The sequence below is a fragment of the Peromyscus maniculatus genome, chromosome 11, assembly GCF_049852395.1.
Source record: "Peromyscus maniculatus bairdii isolate BWxNUB_F1_BW_parent chromosome 11, HU_Pman_BW_mat_3.1, whole genome shotgun sequence".
NCBI classification, from domain to species: domain Eukaryota; kingdom Metazoa; phylum Chordata; class Mammalia; order Rodentia; family Cricetidae; genus Peromyscus; species Peromyscus maniculatus.
The window spans coordinates 45,584,958-45,610,037 of NC_134862.1; the positions used below are offsets into that span (position 1 = coordinate 45,584,958).

The 25,080-nt window shown below is 50.9% G+C and overlaps 1 protein-coding gene and 1 long non-coding RNA gene across 2 annotated transcripts in view; one reads left to right on the top strand and one right to left on the bottom strand.

Annotated features, from left to right (window-relative positions):
• The first annotated feature begins 7,590 nt into the window (after positions 1-7,590).
• On the top strand, positions 7,591-24,606 carry LOC143267789 (uncharacterized). The gene is made up of 3 exons (XR_013043285.1): positions 7,591-9,260; positions 20,911-21,001; positions 23,920-24,606. It is a non-coding gene; the product is annotated as an uncharacterized LOC143267789 (long non-coding RNA).
• Igfn1 (immunoglobulin like and fibronectin type III domain containing 1) overlaps positions 21,120-25,080 on the bottom strand; it is a 28,677-nt gene continuing 24,716 nt past the window's right edge. The window contains exons 20-23 of the mRNA XM_042258216.2: positions 24,349-24,544; positions 23,289-23,588; positions 22,100-22,426; positions 21,120-21,574 (exon numbers count right to left, since the gene is read on the bottom strand). Of these exons, the coding sequence (XP_042114150.2) occupies positions 21,561-21,574; positions 22,100-22,426; positions 23,289-23,588; positions 24,349-24,544 (837 nt within the window). The 3' untranslated portion in view covers positions 21,120-21,560. The remainder of the gene's footprint in view (positions 21,575-22,099; positions 22,427-23,288; positions 23,589-24,348; positions 24,545-25,080) is intronic.

Sequence of the window (25,080 nt, forward strand, 5' to 3'; positions counted from 1 at the left end):
CTTTCTTCTCCCTCTCCAGCACCCTGTCCTGGACGACAAGCCTCCCTGCTTCGTCTAATCCTGGAAGAGCTTCGGGGAAAGGAATGAAGAGGTTCTGGATGACACCGTAGAGATATTTAAAAGCCATTAAACGTATCGCACAACTCAGAAGCGAGCTTGGGGAGAGGCAGGCTGGGACCCGGGATCAGAAGAACTAGTTCTTGTCCCAATAGTGTTGCTTTATAGTTCCGCCTTTTCTAGACGGAAAGAGTAGGTGCAAGGGCAGAGATATGGGGGCGATTTGAGGTGACTTGTGGGCAGAGTGTGCAAGGGGCTGTGTGGAGGAACATGGGCACTAGTACCGAGGCCACAAAAGTGCCCTGAGCTCTGTAGGTTTCCACCCGGCTCTTGGGGACGAGGATGTCCCCTTCTGATTCACCTGCACATGGCAGCGCATTCACCATGCTGGCGTGCATGGAGGATGCAGGAATCCATTGCAAAGAGAGGAGAGAGAGGTAAGTAGAAAGATGAACTGAGTTTCCCAGGCTTCTAGTCCCATTCAGGGCCAGCCACACACAGGTAACCTTGCAGCATCCTCCTGCTTAGGACCCACGGTAGTTAACTAAGCGGACTCTTTCTAGCAGAGGAGCCTGGTCCACAAGGAATAAAAACAATGACGACAGCATCCCCACTTACCAGATGACTCCATCTCCCTAGTTCTCAGGGTGGTGCATGGTCCCCCTGGCCACCAGCCAGTGTCCACCCTCTTCCCAGTGCCTCCCATGGACACTTCCTTGTGGTCGAAATCTCTGTGGACAGTGAGTCACGTTGAGCCCCAGACGTGGGAGGCCCATGGCATGACGGATTCCTACAGTGTGGAAAGGAGTCGGAGGCTGCCGTGGCCTTTCCCACTGTGAGATTGTCTATCCCTGGGAACGGCTCTGGAGAGGGCTAGGGTGAGCTGAGGGACCCTTTCTCTACCCATCTCCCTTCGTCTGCTGCTGCTGCTGGGGCAGCCATGTAGTTACCAGAAAGGGGGAGTTGCTGAGCTGATGGCCTGGGACCAGCACACAGATGGTAATGCTAAAGGTTTCCAGAAGGCTCTTGGGTGTAGTCTCATCATTTACACAGATGCCTCTGGCCCAGTTGCTTGTAACTGGCGTCTGTATCTCTCCATGAGTTCCAGGCTAGATAGCCTAAGAAAATATCTCTTAAGGCTTTTCCCAGATGCACATTTCGGGAGCCTCGGCTGCAGCTCAGGGCGAGAGTACTCAATGAAGAAGCTCAAGGCTCTACATCCCACCCCCAACAGCCCACTCCTGAACAGGGACACAATTCAGGAGTCTACCCAGGTCTTCCCTGGGGCTCAAGAATATAAATTTTAAGTCCAATTAGTGTTTTGCATATTTCCATGCCTTGGCAAAGTATTTCCACCCAAGCCATTTTGAAGAGTACCACTAATACGTTCATAACTGCATGAGCCGCCCCTACAACTTGTCTCCAGAACTATTTGACCATCCCGTCCTGGACCACCCATATCCCCTCCCTCAGCTCCTGGCAACTACATTCTAAATTCTCTTTTTTTAAGTTTAAATTTTATTCATTCATTTATTTTTTTTTTTTTGTGTGTGTGTGTGTGTGTGTGTGTGTGTGTGTGTGTGTGTGTGTGTGTGTGTGTGTGCCTGGGTGTGTATGTATATGCACTGTGTGAGTGCAGGAGCCCACAGAAGTCAGAAGAGGGCATTAATCCCCTTGGAACTGGAGTTATAGGTGGTTTTGAGCCACCAAGTGGATGCTGAAAATCAAACCCCAGTCCTCTGCAAGAGCAGTAAGTGCTCTTAACTGCTGAGCCATCTGTCCAGTCCGAATACACTCTCCTTTCTGCTACTGTTATTTGCGTACTTTGGGACCCTGCACAGGTAGACCCACAGAGCATCTGTCCTATTGGCGTGGCTTAGTTCATTTACCGTAAATGCTATCAAACGCCACTCATGTTATAGCATGTACCAGGATCTCCATCCATTTTGAGGCTGAGTAATATTCCACGGTGTGGACATACCACATTGTGTCTCTCCATTCATCTGTCACTGACACTTGAATTGTTTCCATCTCCTGGCTATTCCTAAGAATTCTGCGTCAACTTGGATACACAGATACCTGGTCAAGTTCCTGATTTCCACTCCTTTGGACATATCCCTTTGTCACTCATCACTCTGCAATTTCACGCTTCCCCCTATGTTACCGGCATAACAATTCCTATTTTCTCAGTCTGATGACCTGGCAAATTGCAAGAGTCTGCCTGCCGTTCACTAAGACTAATGCTGCCATGGGAGGCGGGGGGCATCGGAATCTGCATCATTCATCTTCTCTGGATGCAGCTTGCTCTGCAGAGCTGTGCACCTCATACTATTCCTGTCTTCAGGAGGATGTTTTCCAAGCTGTTCCACCACACAGGGTTAGGCCTCTTCTGTGCTAGACGCCATCCTTTTCTCTTGACAAAGTTATGTTTTCTGAATAGATTTATTTTTTTTTCTTCAGTAAACTCTCAGAACTATTCAGAATTCTCTGTATTTACATTTAAAAGAAGGAGGAGGAGGAGGAGGAGGAGGAGGAGGAGGAGGAGGAGGAGGAGAAGAAGAAGAAGAAGAAGAAGAAGAAGAAGAAGAAGAAGAAGAAGAAGAAGAAGAAGAAAAGAAAGCCTTTTAGGCTTGAGAAGATGGTGTAGCACAACTCCAATTTCCACTCGCCTCCATCCAAGCTCAGACATCAGTCTTGTGTGCCTGTGCCTGGCATGTGCCAGGGAGAGGCACTCAGGCTAGGCAAGAGTGAAGCACGGCCTTGTTTCTGAGGAGGCCTCGGGCATGAGGCAAGATTTACAGGCATGAGGCAATCCAGGGAACAATACAAGACAGATGTGATTCATCCGCTTTATATCAAAGCAAATAGAGGGTGTGGACAGAGCTGCTCATGTTAGCATAAGCAATATGAAAAGAAATGGCGCGTCAACTGTGAAAACACACGGAGGGGCGGGGGAGGGAGCCAGGAAGGACCACAGCATGAGGAGCAGGGCGAAGAACCCACTAGGCAAGAGGACCCACGCAAAGGCCAGGGACTGGTTCTTCACCAGCTTCTCATGTTTCAACGCGGGGCCTGACTTTAAAGACTAGATCACTGTAAAACTGGAGGAGACAAAGGCAGATTACAGGTGTAGGAAACAAATGGAGAACCAAATACAAATACGCCTCTAATAATTCGATAGATAAGTTCTATGTCCACTAAGACATAGAAACGACATACGAGGCCTCCAATAGAACGGTGTAACAGAAAGCCTTGAGGCCATTATCATCGATGTGGAGAAAATGAGGCCGAGGCTAACTAAAAGCAACTGGCGAAAACATGGTAGGCTCTTGGAAGACAAAAAACAAATGAAGACCAGGTAATATACAAACAATTAATGTCCTTAAAGGTGTGCAAGTGAATCAGAAAATATATTCAAGGTGTAGTTAAGGAAAACCTCCCCTTAAATAAAGAACCGGGGGTGCAGAGAAAGGACTACAGCAGAGCAAACTCGGGAGGCATCAACACTGAGACACAGCTGAGGTACCGAGCTTTAAAGATAAGGAATTTCTCAGGAGTCGAGGCAGAAAGCCAAATGGTTACAAGAGGGAAAGACAGGCTCACTGCAGACTTACCCTCATCCCATGCCAGAAGACAACAAACCAATGTCCCCCAAAACAGAGCGGAAGAAAGCTCGTTCAGGTCAGCAGAGCCTCGGGTGTGAGGAGCCCAGGTGAAAACACAACACAACGGGGGTGCAGCGGGGCTCAGTGGTGGAGCTTGGCTAAGTGCACAAGGCCCCAGATTTATTCCGTGAGCTCTGAACGATTTTTATCATGGACTTCCTGACTAGAGAAGCCAGGGAAGAAAGGCTGCTGTCTAGCCTCCCCTCCGTTTAATCACCCAGCTTTACAGAGCGGGTACAAGAGAGTGAACTTCTGAGAAAATGAAAGTCATGTGAGCCACAGAAGTCAGGAGGTGGGATAAGGGGGTTTGGGGTGAAGTGTAAGGAGCCAGTTATTTCCTCTTTCTCCATAGGTTGTCAGCCAGACCGTCTAAATGGAAAACATATTAAAAAATATAAATTTAAAAGATAAATTTTCTTATTCATAGGTCTTATAAGAACAAATGCGGCCGGGCGGTGGTGGCGCACGCCTTTAATCCCAGCACTTGGGAGGCAGAGCCAGGCGGATCTCTGTGAGTTCGAGGCCAGCCTGGTCTACCAAGTGAGCTCCAGGAAAGGCGCAAAGCTACACAGAGAAACCCTGTCTCGAAAAACCAAAAAAAAAAAAAAAAAAAAAAAAAAAAAAAAAAGAACAAATGCCTCTTATGGTTATGAACATTTATCAAAGACTGAAGAATGCTTTCAAATTTCTGTTTTTCCTCTCTTATATGTGAGCAAATAATACTTTCATGTTGTTTAAAATGTATGTATTATATTATCACAAAATTACAAAATGATTTACCTAATCACCATCCTACCTGTATATTTGGAGACATGTCAGAACTGATCTTCAGTTCATGTTTATATTGTTTACTCTGATGGACAGGATTTGGAGTGATTTATTACTTTCTCTGCAGATTTGGGAGTTGCTTGAGTGTTTACAATAAACATGTACCATTTTTGACATGAACTGTCAGAGTCACCGTTTAGGAATATGACAAGCTAGGTGAAAATAAGGGGGGGGGTCACTTCAGATTCCCTACGGAGCCCTCTTGACCCTCTGATGACAGAATGTGTGGAAAGCTTTTGGGATGTGTGGGGTTTGGGCTGGGCCTGGTTGGCAGACATCTTCTGCCAGACACATGTTTTGTTTCCTCTTTACCCATTCGAGATCTATGGAGTATGGATTCCATCTTGTGAATGAAAAACAAAACTGAGCTCCGAGAGAAAAAGAAGGTAAAGAACCTCCTAGAAAAAAAAAGCATAAAGTATTCCAGGAACTTGAATGCATCAAAGAAAACATCTGGCACTGTGAAGACCTGTCATCCAAGTCAGCAGTCAGAGGAGTGGCACATCTCAGCAGCAGGGAGGGTGTTCAAAGGCTCAGAGGAAGGATCCTGTAACTGTGTGTGTGGAGTCAACTGGGCATGGCTTCTGAACTAGCCCATAATGCCAAGACCAGAGAGGGAATTGAAGCAATGATTGGTGCCACCTAATAAGATGCAATGCCCACTGTCTCATGCAGCATCACATGGCCCTGCAGACAGGGTCTGGGCACTGAGGACCAGCACCCATGAGCTGCCCCTGGTTTTGAGTGCAGTCTTTCGTGGAGGTCTCCATGTCTGAGGGAGGAGGGATGAGGACTGGGGATGCAGCAGCAGGCAAAGGCCATGGTGATGACTCTACCCACTGGACCTGCAGGGCATGGAGACTCAGCTCTCAATTGGGGTCATGCTCTGGAGGTCATAAATGGCTCTCCTGCTCCTTGTGCCTTCCAAAAAGTCATTAAGTCATTAATTACATAGCAAGTGGCCATAAAATGGTCTCGGTCTTCCTCATCTTCCCCAGAGCCCAGGGCCTCGGGACCCACAACCCAGGGCTTTTGTTTTGAACCAGCTGCCTTGCTGTGCCTGGGTTTTGATGTCCTGGATGCATCTGGTCACTACTTGGATAGAACTTCTATCACAGTATGGGAGTCCTGGCCTTGAACTCCAGTCCTACCTACACGATCTTAGAAAAGCCAGTCAGCTCTTTCCAAGTGGCAGGACGGGAACTCTAGACCCAGACAAGCAGAAAGACCCAGAACAGCCCCAGTAAGTAACTGTCCGTCGTTGCTTTGATCAGTAAAGCTCATTCCTTTCTCTTTGGAGATAGAAGTCCCACATCTCACTTCCACCTCCAAGACTCTGAAACCACCTCATGGAACAAGCTGGAGGTAGAGTCCGGGCTTTGGAGCCCAGGAAGTTCGATTCACATCATTGCTTTGCCACTCACTGTTTCTGTGAGCCAGGTGACTGTGGCAACCTCTGAGAGCCTCCGTTTCCTCAGAGATGAAATGGAGGTCAGATTACGTACCCCACGTGTCTATCAAGAGCTGAAACAGGGTAGTGTGGTAAGGTGCACTGGAGGCTCCTTTTCTGATTATTGCATTTGCTGATTCTTTCCCATTCCTGGCCCTCTTCAGACTGGGTGCATCTGGGGGCCTGGCACAGCCAGCCTTCCTCCCTGGGCTCCCTTCTTCACTGGCTTTGACGGGCTGTGACTAGCTGCAAGTCCAGCCCGACTTCTTGACCTCTGATTGTCTGATCATGCTTGCAGGCAATCCAAAAGAAACGGAATGTGAACCATGCATGTAACCTGAAATTTTTCAGTAACTGCATGCAAAACAAAATTAGCCGGTAAACTTAAACTTAATAATATTTATTTAAGTCAATATATCAAAATAATATTTGATAATATTTCAATGTGTGCTTAATTTAAATTACTGTAATATTTTATGTCATTTTCCTCCTATACAGTGTTTGAAATCCAGGCTCTTTGGTTATGTCTGGTACTGTGTAGCACAAATTTTTAATGCAAAGGAACCAAGGGTACCATCCAAGGAGGTTGGTGTGGACCAAAGAAGCACAATGAAACATTCATTCATTCGTTCATTCGTTCGTTCATTCATAACGGTGGGCTCCCCTTGCTTTCTTCCAGTGGCAGGAGGACACTTGCTCTCTATTCTCCACTTCTTCTGGTCCCCCAAATCAACCATTCTTACCTTCCTCTCCGCCCTCTGCTCTCTGGTTCTGCCTGCCACAGTAAGGTACAGCTCTAGACCACGTAGTGGAAGGAAAGCCAATTACAGGCCTCCTTCGCAACAGCTGTGCTCTCAGGTGGTCCCCTTCCTGGGCCGGAAAGTGGTTAAGAAGGTCAGAGACAAGGCCCGCAGACCTCCGTCTCTGGAAGATTGGGGCACAGGAACAAGCCATATACTCTCCCTATGACTCCACTTAACAGGCATGTAGAGTGATACCCAGTGAAGGGCCCGAGAAGACATGGAAAGTGAGCCACAGAATCCCTGGCCTCACAAGCTTGCTTTTCAGAGGGAACCAACTTTGTTGATGTGCACGAGGCCTCACCTGAGTCTAGAAGAGCCTGAGGTCAGGAGACTCCAGAGAGCCCAAGGAATTCTTTATCTTTCCTTGTCCAGGAACCTTAAAATATAAATAGATGAGAGTAGGACCCACCCACATAGAATAAAGCACGTGAAGCCCAGACTCCAGTACCAGGAGCATCTCCTTTTGCCCCCAGTAGCTCCAGGTGGCTTCTATGAGGCCCTCGGATCCCACCCAGGAATCTAGCCACCCACCAATCTTGTGCCATAGGATCTTCACAGGGCTAGGTCTCCATCTTCCCGCCCCTGGACAGCAAGCCGGTCTGCCTTGCCATAGCCTTCTTAAAGGAAGGTTAGTCCCTACATGCTACTGTCCTGGAGAGGAGAAAACGCAGTAGTTAGGTTTCCTGGCGGTAACAGTCACTGGTCATCATCTACTCCATGTCGCCATGACACTGCCATCCCACTTCATGTCTGGAATGCTTGCTGAGTGACTGTTCAGTGATGTCACAGTCATTCCCAGCTGAAGCAGCTTCTCCTTCATTGGTAGATTTCTCACCATGAGCACACGCTCCTGGGAAGAGCTTGGGTTTCTGTCTCTAGCAGCCATGTCATGCAAGATACATTCTTCTCTGTCCTCTGAGACACTTCATCATCTATGAAGCATTGTGGGAACACCTGCTCGCAGAGGGTCACAAGAATTGATGACGGCACGAATCCAAAGACCTCTGAGACCTTGTGGGCACGCCCTGCAGACTTGGTCTCTTTCCCCTCAGCTGCCATTCAAGGGAGAGCGTGTTCCATGCGTTCAGCAAGAGGGGTTTCCAATGTGTGTGTCTTGGAGCTCCAGGGTCCCACTGAAGCCATCACAGGGGCATTCTGGAGAATGAGACCAGGAGCTTCTTGAGGCCAGAGTGCTCAAGAGTTCCACCCGAGTGGCCCCGCCTTTTTATCTGCTTTGTATGAAGATTGTTTGGAAAAAAAAAAAAAAAAAAGGAAGCCACTTCATTTTTCTCTGCAGGGAGGGGGCAGTGTTTAGAGTCACTCAGAATGCTCCAGCGTTCGACGATTGTCTACACTTCCCTACAGGGCAGCCGCTACCAATCCAGGCTGCCCTGATCCCCTGGCAGGAGAATTGTTTACGGTTACACTAAGAAGGTTGGGGTGCATGTGGTGTATGCCCAGGCAGACTTTGAGGAGGGGTTCTTATGGAGACCTAAAGTCCTATGAGATTGTTGAAAACAGAGCCACAGCGGCAGGATCCGGGATGGGCCCATGTGTGTGGAATGTGTCTGTGACAGGATCATATGTGCTTTCCTTTTTCAGGATCAGAGGGGAAAAAAAAATCATTGTGAATTTGTCAAAGGCACAAACATAGGATCAGAAAGCAAAATAAACACTACGTTCTAAAATAATAAAAATCAAGGCTTCTTAAAAAAAAAAAAAAAAAAAAAAAAAAAAGATGGAAGCCATTTCTTCTCAACAGCCTCATCCTCTGATTGGAGAAGTGAATGTCTTGCTCCAAACCCTGGTGAGACTGAGATTCGGAACGTAACGATGAAGCTAGCCTGTGTGCTGACTGTAGCCCGGGAAGAGAGGCCTGCTCACACTCCGGTGTCAGAGCCTCCCGGCTCCCTGGGCTGGGCTCAGGCTTGAGCCTTGGCTGTCGGCATCCAGCGTAGGCAGAACCCTCAGCTCCCCACCTTCCCGGAGTCTGTGCCCTCAGCAGGGCATCTAAGGGGAAGGAAGCAGGAAGCCACGGGATCCCAAAGGAAGGGAGCACCGAGGCCATGGCAGTGGTCCAGCCTAGGCCCCAGGAGCTCAATGGAGTGGTCAAGCCTGGGCACCCAAAGCCCCTTCTCAGAGTGTGAGGGGCCCCTGTGTACAAGGAAGGCAAGTCCGCTGAGGAAAGCCTCTCCATGCTGATACCCTGTGCCAGATGTTGGAAGGACACAAAGGTGGCCACTTCACAAGCCTTGGCTACAAGTCGCTACCCCAGGGAGACACGTGGCGGGGATATGCCTTGTCTTGGTTTTTGTACATTTACCAAAACTCATCAGCATGTACGCTTCAGGCCTGTGCATTCTGCTGTAGGAAGAATGCATCTCAATAGCTTTAAGAAGTTACCGGAAGGAGGCAGCCTCAGAAGGAGGGAAGTTACGAATTGGGGCCACCGGGCAGGTACGTGCCTCTTTACAAAAGCCTAAGGAGCCAGGACTGCAGTGGCATTGAGAGGTGGGTGTGGCTCCCTGGGAGGGACAAGATGGATGCCCCATCTGGAAGGCGAGGCCAGTCACACCCATCTGCGTGTGCACATTTTTCTCAGAATCTCTGCTCGGGCCTCCATACCGACGCCTGCCTCCTAGCTGGTCTGGTCTAATTTTACTCTTGGGTCTTGTCCCGTTCTGTCCTCATTCTCACTCCCCCCCCCCCAGGGAGACTGAGAGAGAGAGAGAGAGAGAGAGAGAGAGAGAGAGAGAGAGAGAGAGAGAGAGAGAGATGCCTCTGCCTGCAGCTTCATCTCCCAGTATTTCACCACGACCCTCCCTTCTACAGAGGAACGGGACCTGGATACGCTGCCCACAGGGGAAGTTGGGAGCAGTCATGGGCCAGTTGTAGAGAGGGGTTCTGTGAGCACAGGGAGATAACAGGCACCCAGATGACGGGGTGTGAGCCGCCAGAGGCTTGGGGAGGCAGGCTGGGAGCCGTGTCTCATCGCTTGGGAAGCCCGGTGCAAGCGGGGACAGCTCCCCTGACGCAGTGTGTGTGTGTGTGTGTGTGTGTGTGTGTGTGTGTGTGTGTGTGTGTGTGTGTGTATACTCAGGGTGGGGGTGGGGGGAGTGTAATGTGGGTGCTGCCAGAGGAACGGCAACGCACACCTGGGGACCTGTACCAGCCCCCACTGTGGAACCTCCCCAGGACAGGGGAGGTGGGGTTCTGACAGTGCCTGTGCCGTGCACCTGGTCCATGTTTCCTCGGGGAGTCCAGGCCCTGTTAGACTCTGGCCTGGCCTCCTTCTGGGCAAGGGGGTAGTCCTTCCTGGCTGTGCCATAGGAGGGCTCCTAGGTGACACCTCCCTGGCAGATGCCAAGTTTCAGGTGGGAGGTCTACTAGATATAGCCAATGGGAAACAGCCACACCACACCTGCGTTAGCTGGAACGGGCGAGATCTCTCCTACTGTGTCCTCCTGGGCCAAACCCATATGCTGCCCTCCCTAACCTCTCATAACTGCTGTGATGAGGCATAGCTGGTCCTGCCATCTACCCCCTTATGAGTCGTCCTGTAACAGTGTGGGGCCCAGCCTTCCCAGATCCCGGAAGGAGGCCTTCATTGCCCGCCTACATGATACAGACCACTAGTAAGCAACCAAAGAGCTCGTGGGCCCCCAGCTCTTAGATGGAGGCCAACACTGCCCACTTCCATGGTAAGACCCACCAGGGAAGGTACCGAAGGACCCAGGGGGCTTCCCAGCTCCTGGGCTGCTCAGTGAAGTAGGCAGTGAGTTGGGCAGGGCCTGCGATGCTGCCAACATGAGCAATGCGGACCAGATCCCTGATTACTAAAAGGCAAGCACACAGTTCCCAGCAGAGAGCTAAAAACGGTCAGCTCAGCAAAACTGGGGCTTTTCCTTTGCTGTCACTGGGAAGAACACGGTAAGAAATGGAGAGAGACTAGACTGGCCCTCCAGGAGCTATCCTTGTGGGTACACATGCCACCCTCTCCTCTACGGCAGCCTGCCTCTGTCATCACTGTCCCACATCTCTTTGTCCCACAGTTCCCAGCTCAGCACACTTTATTCCAGTTTGGGGACAGTGACTGAGCTGCACCAGCTGATGCTGGCATCAGAGGCGGCACAGGACACTGGTGTGAGGGGCACCTGATTGCTCTGTGGATGGGGATCTGCTCCCTCAGCCAGGACACGCATTGATTTTCTGTGCTGTAATACAGCTTGGTGATGGCGCTCATGTCCTAGAGCAGGAACCACGCCTGTGCCCATGAGAGCTGAAAACTGGAGGCAGGACCTGGCTGTTTGTTCCTGGGACTGGGAGCAGAAGACGAGGGACCAGGGGGATGGGGATGGGTTTCCTGCGTTGGGGGAATGGTCCACATAGTCAGTAGTGATCCATTGAGAACTGTCAGGGTGAGGGGTGGGGGCCTCACACTGGATGGTTGGACTTAGCTCTGACTCATGTAGTCTGGGACATTGCCAAGGGAAGACAGGGAATAGTAGGCCCAGCTGGAGGGTCTGAGGAGACCACCCTGAGCTGGCATTAACCTAGCCCATCAGCTGTGGGCCTGCAGCTCCCAGCTCAGCCTGCTCCATGAGGACAACTGTGGCAGAGCTGCTCCTGGGCCTCTCCCTCGGGCCCCTCCCTCACCAGCCTGTGCCCCACATCGCGGGCACCTCACCCAGGACATCGCGCCCTCGGAGTATGACGGAGCTGCCAGCAGCGGAGGCCGCACCCTGAGACATCTCTCTCTGCTCCTGGCCAGCCCCACCAGATTCCCCAGGCTGAGACAGGCAAGGAGGGAAAGGACGAACCCGACTCCATCTTCCAGGGAGAACGTCTTTCCTGGGAGCCCCATGCCAGCCCCTGGTGAGGCCTGATTTCCCTATCGCCGTCACCAGCCATGTCCCTTGATTGGACTCCGTGGTCTTGTCCAGGTCATCTGAGCTGAGGCTCTGAGGGAACTCCACTCTTACTGGGCCCCAGGAGGGCCTCTCCCTGGCCCCCAGAGAGACACCCCCCCCCAGCTCTGGGCCTCAGGCAGAAGAGAGGGAGATTCCGTGTAAGACAGTCCTCAGTTCTGCTCTCTTCCCACACCCCCAGTGTCCAGCTCGGGCAGAGAAGGAAATGTGAAATCTGCCTAGGATCCCTGAGGGAAGGGAGCAGAGAGGGGGATTTCAGGGCAGACTTTGGAGGGCTAAGCAGGTGTAGGGGGGTAGGTGTGGGGGGACAGCAGGAAGAAGGGGCACCAGGCTGTCAAAGAGCTTTGTCCTCTGCCCTGCAGTCAATCCTATCCAGTGGACATTCAGAACCGAGCTCCAACCTCCAGGAGGCCCCGGAACGAGGGGCTGCTCAGGTAGAGGACTCCAGAAGGCAGGCAGGAGGGAGACGTTTCTTTCCAGGCCAGAAACATCCTGAAGTCCCCCCACCCCCACCCCCACCCCGACCCCCACCCCAGAGAGAGAATTGCCTGTAGAGAGTGAGTCGCAGTCCTCTGGCACCCACAGCCCCAGCCTTCCTTCCTCTCCGCTCACCTGCTCCCCTATCTTTAAGCTGTCCCTACATCTTTTTTCCCCACCCTAGGCGGCAAGGACCTCTCTAGCTCGACTGCAAGGCTTATAGCGCCCCCTGGTGGTATATCTGCAACAGCCTGTGGCCGTCAATAGTGTCTTAGGAAGCCCAAGGCACTGGTCCCTTCCGGCTCTGCCCACAGCCCCCTGCCCTGCCGCCCCCTCCCTCTGTCTGCACGGACCTCATGGTACTGGTGTCCTGGTCTGGCAACCTTACCCCAGCTCCAGCTCCGGAAGCTCCTCATGGTGGTAGAGAGCAGGGCCGCACTGGCGTCCCCCCACCTCGGGGAGTTGGGAGGGCGGGTGGCGTAGGAGATTTAGAAGTAACAATCGGACCTTGACAGAAAGGTGGCATTGATCCTCACGAAACTCTGACAAGGATCTGACAAGGACTTTAATTCTGCAGACGGGGAACTGGGGCTCAACAACGTTAACTAACTTATCCAAGGCCCTGAGTCCAGTCATGGTGGAGCCAGGCTTAGCCAGGGCATCCAGGGAGCCCTGAGCTAGAGATGCCTGTGGAATGCCTAACTGCAGATCCAGAACTAGATGGGTGGGGGGTGGGGTGTGCTCCACCACTAACTCACTGTGGGACCCCAGACAAGGCCCTTTCCCTCTCTGGACTTTGTTCTCTGAGGGAATCATACTGTTGTTTCCATGAGTGTCCGGAGCTCATGCCTAGACGTAGACTTGGCAGGGTTAGGGACCCCCAACTGCTGCCCCAGCAGTGGGCTTAGCTACATCCCCCATCCTCAGAACCCACAGAGGACTGAATGGACCCCTAGGGTCTTAAGGGGGTGATGTTTAAAGTGGGCCATCAGACTCTAGGTCAGCACTCAGGGAATCAATCTTGTTCCAGCTTCCGCTTCCAGGAAGGACCCCTGCCATTTCCCTTAAAGCCTTGACTCTGCCGGGAGCCTTTTCTCGCTCCTGTGGAGCTGCGGTCCCTTCCTTGGTCACCAGAGGGCGCTCTCACCTATTGCCTCAAGGCTGCCCTCCAGACTTTGGCCAGGACCTGCTTTGCTTCCGGTGTCCCGTGGCCTCATAGCACCAGTCCCTACAGTAGACTTTGGAACTGCCCCCCCCCCCCGCCCCCCAGGTGAAGACATTCCTCTGCGAGTCTCACAAGGAGGAGCCCAGCTACTATTGCATCCTACAGAGCCTGGTGCTGCCTGGGGGGCGTGCACAAAACAAAACAAACAGCAGCAACAACAACAAAAAGAAAAAATCAAAACCGGAACAGCTGTGCTAGGCTCCCTGACATTCCTGCCCCCATTTATTACCACTCGGTGATGGCTCCATGCAGCATTTCCCGTTTTCCTGTCCTCGTGTTACCCTCCTCTCCTGAAAGCACGGTTTGTACCTCTCATGTCACATAAAGGTTGGGTAGTTCTCAAGACCGATCCCAGCATGCGTTGATGACCACCTAGGTCACAGGCATCCTGGGGAAGGTGCCTGTTACAGGCAGCAGGTAAGGCCATGCCAGCCCTGGGCAGGAGGGCACAGGCATAGGAAGACAGATTCATAAGATGTTGGAGGGAGCAAGGCCCAGTCCCAGCACATTCCCAGCAGAAGCAGAGAGCAAGCAGGAAGGAGCCATGGGTAGGTCCAGACAGGTAAACAGGCACCGACTGAGTTGGGAACTTGACAAATTCTCTCAAAGGGCAGGGTGTACAAAGCAGGAGGGTCCCGTAACAGGTCGAGACTGAGGATGCAGGAAGAACCTGGTGGCCAGATCCCAGGTAATATGTTAAATAGGCACTACAGGTGTTTGTCTCAGGATCTGAAACCTAATACTAAGCTGGGGTGTCCCCCGAGACCAGAGCTATTGATTAGGGATCGGGACAAAAGGACAAAGTGAGTGAGTTGGTAGAGTGGAACCCTGGTGTGTCTTTTCAAAGGTTGCTTATGTCTTTCTGGCAAACTGAAGCCTGCTCCAAAGGACACAGAACCCTTCTCAGTGGGCTACCCCTGTGGAGGTGTGGTCTGCCAGGTGGAATGTGGGAGGGACTCTGTTTGCCCCTGCAAAGCAGCCTTCCAAGAAAGCTAACATTCCCCCAGTGTGGGGCAGGAAGATGGACATTACCTCACTCTGAACCACGCAATCCTCTGCTACCATAGTGGCCAGGCCCAAGGCTACTACCTTCTGCTTCCATAAGCTCACCCAGCCCACCTATCCAGGCAATGGGAAGATTGATCTGGACAGAGATTGGGAGATTTGTCTTGACCAATGTGCCTTCCAAGGCTGTCTCCTCCTCCAGGAAGCCCTTCTTGATTCCCTAATCTGAGTTCTATGTCCCATTAGCACTTCCCCATGGCTCCCTGTGCTTATCTAAGCAAGTACCGGCCCAACTGTCCTAAAACTGCTGGGCCATTGGCCAATGTACCCTTAGGACCACTCTAGGGCACAGGCTGAGGTGTGTCCCCTCAGCAACTAAATGGTGCCCACCACAGTAAATGTTCTTTACGTGTTCCTTGAGGCTGTCTATACATTAAGGAGACCGTTTGGGAAGCCTTGAGGCTTTGAAGCTGGATGACATTCACAAGGATAGAAGTGAGACTGACCACGGGGTCTCCTTTGACCTGTCACAACTGCCTCGTGGCCGGCGTTTGCATGGGTAGAGCAGCACAGGACGGGGGGGGGGGGGCTGAGGGGGGGCCCTAGGTCTACCCAAGTCTACTCATCCTCAAGGCACAGTGGGAAGGCAGTAGGGCCATCCCTGAAGGCCTCTGAGGTACAAGAACAACAGCCGCCCATTGCCCATCTCTGTTCCAACCCCCAGATCCCCTCCTGGGTCTCTCATATTCCTCTATCCAAGGGCTGGAGTAAGAGGCTGGGTCTCCTGGAGGCTGGTGGTCCAGGCACTCTGGACAGGAGCTTAATACCTGTGTCTGTGTAGCCCTGAACTGAGCTGTCTCTGGGCTCAGTGGTTAAGAGCACTGGCTGCTCTTTCAAAGGACCTGGGTTTGATTCCTAGCACCCACATGGTAGCTTGCAACATTTTGAAATTCTAGTTCCAGGAGATCTGGTGCCCTTTTCTGGCCTCTGCAGGCACCGGGCACACATGTGATACACAGACATACATGCAGGAAAAAACACCCATACACAGTAAACAAACATATCCCAGCCCCTCCTCTCTTGGAGTGGTGGCCAGCTGGGCCAGCAGCGTTATTCTAGTCCAGAATACCGGTAGCCACTTATGGGGAGGAGGTGAGCAGCACCTGCCTGGCCAGCCCTGGGGCTTCTAAAGCTGCAGCCCTCGCTGGGCCTGCATCATCTGATGCTCAGCCAGCTCCTGGTTCCAGAGCTCCAAGCCACAACTCTGAACACAGCAAACCAAGATGCTGTGGATATCACTATATGTAAATAAACCCTGATTGGCCAATAGCCAGACAGGAAGTATAGGCGGGACTAACAGAGAGGAGAATGAAGAAAGGAGAAAGGGGAGGGAAGACTGCCTGGAGTGGCCACCAGGACAAGGAAGATGTAAAGTACCGGTAAGCCACGAGCCACGTGGCAAAGTAAAGATTAATAGAAATGGGCTAAATATAAGAGTAAGAGCTAGACAATGATAGGCCTGAGCTATTGGCCAAGCAGTTTAAATAATGTAAGAGTCTGTGTGTTTATTTTATAAGTGGGTTCTGGGACTGGCGGGACTTGGCAGTGGGAGCTGGAGAGAAATTCTCCAGCTACACCAAGAGGTCACTTTCCTGTTTAAGAAAGGTCCCAGAGACCGTGAGAGATGGCTCAGCGGTTAAGAGCTGTCTTTCAGAGGACTCAGGTTCAATTCCCAGCACCCACATGTGGCTCACAGTCATCCACAATTCTAGTTCTAGGAGATAAAACAGGGATGCACATAGTGCATGCACGTGCATGCAGGCAAAAAAGTTATACAAATACATTTTAAAAACAAACATTTTTTAAAGGGAGGGAGGAAAGAAGGAAAGAAAGAAAGAAGGAAAGGAAGGAAGAAAGGAAGGAAGGAAGGAAGGAAGAGAGAGAGGAAAGAAAGAAAGAAAGAAAGAAAGAAAGAAAGAAAGAAAGAAAGAAAGAAAGAAAGAAAGAAAGAAAGAAAGAAAGAGGAAAAGAAAAGAAAAGAAAGAAGGTACATGCTGCGCCATTGCTCATTACAACGGACATATCACCTTCTCTTGCCAGCCACAGGGAAGCATTTTTAGCACATTTAGTTCTTACAGTTCTTTGAAAGAAGTAGCTTTGTATCCCCATTCACTGATGGGGAATCCAGTCTCAGTCTCTTGCTTAACGTTGCACAGATAATGAATTGAGACATCAGTTTGACTCCAGGATTATAATTTAATCACTACCACACTTAGTATTTGTTAAATATCTGGCTATCTACTGCGTACCAGGCACTACTTCTGTCCTGGAAACAGAGCATGAAATGAACATAAAAGACAACAGAATATTCTTGTGGTTCTGTCTTTCTCACTGAAGGAAATAGTTACAATGCAAACTAATAAAAAAAACAACAACTGTGTCATACTGTGGGAGATGAGTAGAGGAAAATTAACCAAGGAGGTTGCTGGGAAGAAAGCTGCCATTTTAGATATGGTAGCCAAAAGATACCTCAGGGAGAAGGTACCATTAGTATATTGAGTTAATGGGGATGCGCGAGCCATGGGTTATCTGGAAGGTGAGTGTAATGTTCAGGAAACAGCAAAGAGACCAGTGTGGCTGGAATAAAGACAGTCAAGGCCAGGGACTAACTAAGAGAGGTTGGGTGGGGCCCAGAACAGCCTCCCTAAGGTAACTTAGCCAGATCTAGTACCCACTGAAAGACATCAATCCTTTGAAATTGCCAGATGTCTGCCCTACTGAGAGTTGGCACTCTCCATCCACCAGGTCATTTCATTGACCCAACTGTGGCAATCGGGGAGGGAGGGAGGGAGGGAGGGAGGGAGGGAGGGGCTGTCCATTCTTACTTAACAAGAGAAGGCAACTGGGACCCGGAGAGCAGAGACAACTTGGTCATTCACCAGAGTCCATGGGGAACAAGGACAAGAGCAGAACCGCGTTCTCTGAGAACTTGGCTTCCTCATGGGTCTGGGCTCCTCTGTCTACTTCTCCAGCCCTGACTTTGGGTGGCCCCTTAGCCAGAGACATTCTCCTGCCAGGATGTCAGTCCTTGGCCTCTAAAGAGTGTGGCGATGGGAGCGGAGGAAGCTGGAAGAAATGGGCTGACTCCTCTTGTTTCCGGGGTGGTGAGCCGCTCCCACTCAGAAGGGTTCCGCTTCCCCACCAGGGTCCCCTATTTAGAAGGCCCCAGCGGGCTTTGGGAAAAGGTGCCACAGTTAAGCATCAGAGTGGGAAGCTCTTGGGGAGGGCAGCCCCTTGTAGGGTACAGCAGCAGCAAAAGGGAGGTGACCCACTGTGGAGGCCTGGAGCCACAGAGCACGACAGCCCGAATGTCACTGCGCTACAGAGTCCCCCTTTTCAGGATCTCGATCTCCCCGATTAAGGAACCTAAAGCAGCAGTAGAGAAGAGATTTGGGATGGTGCAGGTTTCTGAGAAGACTGGAGGAGTTTGTCTCGTGTGTAGGTGGTGGCGGGGGACTGGCAGATCCTAAGACACAATAACACAAAGAGACCCAGTCGCCAGTGTGAGGGAGTGTGAGGAATCCCAGGAAGACTGGATATGGGACAGTCACAGGAGGGTGACTTTACCAGAGCAGCCTCTGGATGGTGAGACACTACTCTGAGCCCCTTTGAAATCCAAGACTGGATCCACAGTGAACTTAGTGCCTGAGAGATCTCCAGCACACCTGGCCTCTCTTCAAGTGCTCAGAAACCAATGAACAACCACCCAACCGTGTGGGTTTTGTTTGCTTTTGCAGTTCTGGGACCTGAACCCCAGTCCTGAACCATGCTCAACAGACATTCTATCTCTGATCTGTAGCCCAGCCCTTCTGTTTGGACGCCGGGTCTTGTCGTACAGCCTAGGCTAATCTCAGATTCGCAGTCCTCCTCTAATTCTGGATGTGTTCCACCACACCAAGCCAGCCCTGGGGTGGATGAGCTCAGGACCGTGGACAAAGCTAATGTCGAGGGGCATTATGGTGAGGTGACGCGTAGGTAGGATGCTGGTGACAAGCCTGGTGGCTTGAGTGTGATCTCGGGGACCCACTCCCCAGAAAGTTGTTCTCTGACCTTCGTGGTAACATTAAGTGTAAGCACCCGTAGTAACAGTGCGTGCATCGCTTGGACTGACTGCTCAGGGCTACCTCCACCCTGCCGGTCAGTGCACTATGACACCACAGAGCCCCTCCCGGCTGAGAAGAAATGCATTACTGTTGAAGGTGGCAACAGCAGAGCAGGAAGCCAAACGAGAGGCCGTGCTAACCCAGGGCTGTGGAGCAGTTGCTCCCCTCCCCCACCCGTCTGAGACGCCACCCACCTCTGTCCACCTCACACTGTCCTCCAGCTACTCACCTCCATCCTAAGCGGGGGCGGGCATCTCAAGACCTTCCAAGAGGAGAGATGCATGCCTAATTTACCGAATGCCACCCTGGGGGTGCATGGTGGCCCTGCTTCAGCTGAGACACTAGGAGTCTGCCCAGAGAGGTTAAAGCAAGGGGCACTAGCTGGCAGAGCTCGGGGCAGAGAGCAGATACTGCACGGACAACCTATAGGCCAAACACAGGCTGGAATAACAGCCACAAAGGCTGCGCCATTAACTTTGAGTACAAACTTGTGTTCCCATTTTGTAACAATATACTGTCATCGTTAATGTCACTCCCACAATCAGCCATGGATGAGATATTCATTCCCAAAGTGATTATTTATCTTCCTAAGTGGCCCCACCACCTTTATAATATTAGCTTCCTGTCCATTAATGTAGTGCATCAATTTATTTATACCTTATTTTTTCAGTAAAGTTTTTATTGTTTCTCCGTGTGGATTTTGCTCATCTTTTGTTCTATTTAGCCTTGGGTGTTTCATGTATTTGTTGCTACCCAAAGTAGTAGTAATTTAAAAGTGATACTTTCTAGTTGATTTCTGATGATTATGGAAGTACAAACTATTTTTAGTTAGATCCTTCTATCCAGAACTCCTGTAAACTCTCTTAGTAGCCCGTGTTATGGTACTGTGTTCTTTGGTCATGGCGTAGCCAAGGCCAGATTGAAATCAGAACAGCTGTATTTACGTTCATAAGACTCTCTCAAGGTGGACACTAACATTCTCTCATGGAAGGATGGAAGGGCTCACAAGACTCGTGGAGTACATAGGCACAAAGGTACCTGAATCCCCATCCCCAGGAGTTAATGATGGGGGGAGGGTGACTCTTCATCAATGTTATGGTCACGCTTCTGTAAGCAATCCTAATTAATTTCTGTTCACCAAGAGTTGGACAGAACCGTTTCTTTGGCCAGGGGTTGCCCTCTCTATCCCAGATGAATGGAAACAGACTCCTCAGGAAATCCATGCAGTATTTGATGCCTGAGCAGACACCGTAGATCTGTGGATAAGTTTGAGAGGTGGAAACAGGCTCCTCAGGAAATGCATGCAATACTTGATGCCTGAGCAGGGACACCAGAGAGCTGGGGATAAGTTTGAGAGGTACAGTGGCATTATCTCCGCTATTATGACAAGATATCTAACCAAGGTTTCTCCATCAGAAGGTGGTGTGTCCTTGGGCTATTTCTAGGTTGGCTCTATATATAGTATGGAGTGGTGGTATGCCTTTAAGTAAATTTGTTTCCAGGTGCTGTGGAGATGATTTAGTGGATAAAGTGCTTGCTTCATACGCATGGGACCTGAATTCCAATCCCCAGAATTTCCTTCTGTCTTGTTACTGCAATCACAAGGCAGAGGCAGCAGGAGAAATCCCAAGGAAAAGTGAGCTTCCTTGGCGGGGGCAGGAATGGCCTACAGCCTGTCTATACAAAGGCATTCTGGTATCCTTGCCTGTGGGAGACGTTCTTAGCGGAACCTCCAACTCAACCACACATTGTCAGTTCATAGGGAGATGCTTTTGACATCCATCCCCAGACTCTTCATCTATGACTTGTATTTCTTATGTCCAAGTCTGCCATGGGTTTGGGTGAAGGAGAGCCCATGATCAGAGGGCAGGCAGAGCAGATTGTGTGCCCACTTGTCAGGGAACCTATCAGACCTGGTTGTAACATCCTGGGAGAAGGTGAGGTTGGCCCTTCTCCAGGGCTCGCTCCTGCCTCCGACCCCTGCAAACTCCAGAACATGTCTTGGGTGTCCCGAGGAACAGGTATATAGGTATGCCCTATAGGTTTTGGTGGTGGTGGGTCACATAGAGATGGATCCATCTTACCTATGACATAGGGCGATGGAACTATGGAGAAACTGAGGAGGCTTCATGGAGCCTTGTGTGAGAATCAGATCTCCGTGCACTTGATAGTATCCCTCATCTCTGCCGACAGGAGCCCCCAGAGCAGACTGCAGTAGAATTATCCCCAATCCAGCCCATTCCTGGCTCCAGGGAGGGTTTTTTGTTTGTTTGTTTTGTTTTTTTGTTTGTTTGTTTGTTTTTTTGCAGGACAGTGGCCTGTGGGAGATACGGATCAGGAAAAAGGAGCCTCGGTTTCGTAGACCCTCTCACCTAACTTGGCTTTTCTGCCCTGCTGCAGGTGAGCACTATTCTGATCCCTGGGAGCCAGAGCCCCACCCATCCTCCACTCAGAGGCCTTCGCTTTGTGTTCCTCCCTCCAACCCATCAGTCCCAAGTTACTCTGCAAAGAGTCCGCCTTTCTTAGCCTGCTGTTTTAATGAAGTACAGGGATCCCCCATACACATATCCTTGATGCCTTCACCCAGGTCCTCTGCCCTCCATGACTTTTCTCCTGTGGTCACAGTGGGCTCAGCTGCCACCCCTGTGGATCACTCTCTCTGGAGCTTCATCCAGATGTGGAGAACAAAGACACCCACAGCGCCAGGGTCACCCTGAGCCATGATTCAGCTTAAGACCACACACATCCTTCACCCTTATTCTACTTCTTCAATGATTTCAGCCCTTCTGGTCACATCTCACCAGAGCCCTCTTGTTCCTGTCTCGCAGAGGAACATCCACTGTCATTCTGGGTTGGCTCCCCAGGCCAGTGTGGGCATCAGGGGGTAAAGCTTCAGAGAGTTCCCATCCATCTCATGGCTGTGGGGTGGGGCTAGGCTAGGATTCCAGGCCAAGTGGGGCTAGGAGTTGTATTCTGCAAGACATGGGATATTTCAGATGACCCTCAAGGGGTAGTGGGCCCTCCCATACCTGTCCCATTGTGAAGACTGAAATACTGGGTACAGGCTGATCCAGTGCCACCCAAGAATTTTCTCATTGGTACATATTTGTCTTGCTCAAAGGAGCATATTTGCCTTGATTAAAGACTCAGCATGCAACACAAATATAAAAGGACACGGAGAGCAAATATTTTAAGTCCCATCCTGAGGCATGTGCCAGGTCACATAGGGACACTTAGGTGGGTAGTACAGGCCCCTAAAGCAGCCAATGTCTTATTTTACAAATGGGCAAATCAAACCCCAAGAGATTCTGGGAAGGTCAGATTGAATACATATTAGAATACTCCCAGAGGCAGGGAGAACCCCGAGTCTCATGATATACCAGCTGAGTCATGTGGAGAAGACAGGCCCCGAGAGCCCCTGAAGTCATAGGCTGCTCCTCTGGCTCTCCTTTCTGGTCCCCTGCCCACGAGGTCCCCTGCCAGGGCAGCCATCATTACCTGTGACAATGAGGGTGGCCGTGCTGACAGCCTGACCCAGGGGGTTCCTGGCCACAGCCTTGTACTCGCCGCTGTCCTTCAGGGACACACTGGGGATGACGAGGGAGCACACACTCAGCACGTCAGTGCTGTACAGCGCAGGGTTTCTGTCCAAGCTCTGGTCGTTCCTGAACCAGGTGACCTGGGGCCGGGGTGAGCCCTGCACAGCGCAGGTCATGCGGCACTCGCAGCCCTGGGGCAGAAGGTGGGTCCGCAGACCCACCAGGAAGCGGGGCTTCTGGCTCAGGTTGGGTTCCCGGTATATTGGTGTCTTCACGGCGAACCTCTCTGTGGTGAAATCCGGGGCAGAAGGAAGGATGGTTAGAAGGTCAGAGGAGCCCATGGTCCTGCTGGAGGCCTGCCAGCTGGGCCTCCCCCGTCTCATCTGCACAACCCGACATTGTTTTTATCTTATTCCTAAAATTATGTTTTGATTTTTAAGACTATTAAAAACTTGTAAATTTTTTTTTTTTTACAAACCAGAACGTACCTATACATGACTGCAACTGACATTTCGGTGCAGAACTTTCTAGACATTTTTGTATTTTAGAGAGGTGAAATGATTCGGCTAGTTCTGTAATCTTATTTTTCTAGTGACCTCTTTAAATATCTACACTTATTTGATGTTTAAAATATGCTTATTTTAGAGAAATAATAACTTCCATTTTTCAGATCTATCTCTCTCTCTCTCTCTCTCTCTCTCTCTCTCTCTTTTTTGTTTTGTTTTGTTTTTCAAGACAGGGTTTCTCTGTGTAGTTTTGCGCCTTTCCCAGAACCCACTTTGTAGTCCAGGCTGGCCTTGAACTCACGGAGATCCACCTGACTCTGCCTCCCGAGTGCTGGGATTAAAGGCGTGCGCCGCCACCGCCCGGCATAACTTCCATTTTTAACTTATTGCTCACTGTTCTTTTTGTGAATTCACCCAAAAGCCTCTAGACATTCCAATACCCGCAGCCTGACTCTTTCTGCCTATTGAGGTGGGGGCCCATCCTGAATCCAAGGCAGTGGGCACCCATATAGGTGGGCACTGAGCAGGCAGTGGGAGGAACCCTACATGTCTGAGTAGATGGAAGTGCTCCCATTCCATGCAGCCCACTACCCTAAGCACAGCAGCAGACAGCTAAGCTCCTCCCTCTCGGAGGATCCTTACCTCTCTGCCTGGGGATGCACCAGGGTTGGCTGGTGTCTGAAGGTTTGCTGGCCCCCAGCTCATTCTTGGCCAGCACCCGGAAGTGGTACTCATGGCCAGGGAGGACCCCCAGGAAGGTGAAGTGGTTGGTGTGGACGCGGTCAGCCACCTCATGCCAGGATCCATGAGATGAGGAACGCATCAGCACCGTATAGTGCAAGGGGATGCCCTGAGCCTCGTCCGGGGAGGGTTCCCATTGGACCGTCACTGTCCCAGGCACATTCTCCCGCAGGTAGATGGATCCTGGTGCCTGTGGGCATGCTACCAGAGAGAGCAGAGAAAGGCATGCTGCAGAGGAGTCACAGAAATTCTGCTCAGTCTTCTCCGGGCCCCCAAGCTTTCTGGGGGATCCTGCAGAATGCAGTGTTGGCCAGGCAGGTGAAGGGCCAGGGGGAGCCAGGTCTGGGCGTACAATTATCTTTATAAGGTGGAAAATCTCTCTCTTTTTTTCCCCTTTTAGGCAGGGTTTCACCCACTGTAACCCAGTCTAGCCTTAACTTTGGATTCTACCAAGACCAAGAAATATAGGTACTCACCATCCCAGATGACTTCCATAAAAATACTCATTAACTCACATTTTTTTTTAAAAAAGATAAAATGAGAGGACACGGACCTAAGTTGGAGTTTTCATAAACTCAAATCACAGATGCCTCCTGTTAGGCATTCCTGAATACTCAGCGCTGCTGGGAAGTGAGAGCCACTCCAGGGAAGAGACACCCTTAACCTGCACAAGGGTCATGGGTAGTTCTTCCCGTGGGGTCCTTCAGCGACACAGTGGTGAGAACTGCATTTGCTCTTGAACTCCAAAAGCAGAGCAGGGAAGACATGAGGGCGGGCTGTCGCCAAGTTCACGGGTCAGAACAGTGGGGGCTTTCCGGGACTCTCCTGCTCTGCTTGCTGTGCCCTTCAGGCACATCGGGTCAACAGTGTGGTCACCGTGCCTACTCAGGACGGTGACCTGTGCCCAGGACAGAGGCAGCCCTCACACCTTGGTGAGAGGCCACAGCCCAGCCGGCCTCACCTGCCACACTGATGGAGAAGCTGTAGACGGCCTCCTTCCCCTGTGGGTGTCTCAGCATCACGGTGTATCGGCCACGGTCCGAGAGGCTAGCTGCAGGAATCAGAAGCTGGGTGAGGCCGTCCTTCACGGTGGTCACGCTTCTTTTGGGCAAGGGCAAGCCATCTTTCAGCCAGGTCACCTCAGGCATGGGGGCAGCCTGAGAAACAAGAGTGAAGAAGACACATTGAGAAGGGGAAGTTCCTTTATTTTTAAAGGTGTCTGTGCAAATAAATTATTTAGTTAGCATATAAAATAGTAGGTTTCATTGTGACGTTTTATTGCATATATATCACCGCATCTTCCTGATAGAGGCCTCTTTCTGCTTTCATATCACACATTCTCTCTCTCTCTCTCTCTCTCTCTCACACACATACACACACACACACACACACACACATACACACACGAGAGAGAGAGAGAGAGAGAGAGAGAGAGAGAGAGAGAGAGAGAACATGCTATTTTCTTTCTTTCCTTAAGGCCATTAACCTCTCTCTCTAGCTTCCCGTCCTTCATGATCCCTTCCCTCCTCCCCATTATTGTTCTTCATGGAGGAAATCTTATAAAAGTAAAAGCATGTAAGCTGGGCCTAATGTAGAAGGGCAAGAAGAGGATTCTAGGCAGAAGGGGATGCACCTGAGCACTTGGAGGTGAACAAGCACCTGGTTAGGAATAGGCTATGCGGGAGGTGGTAAA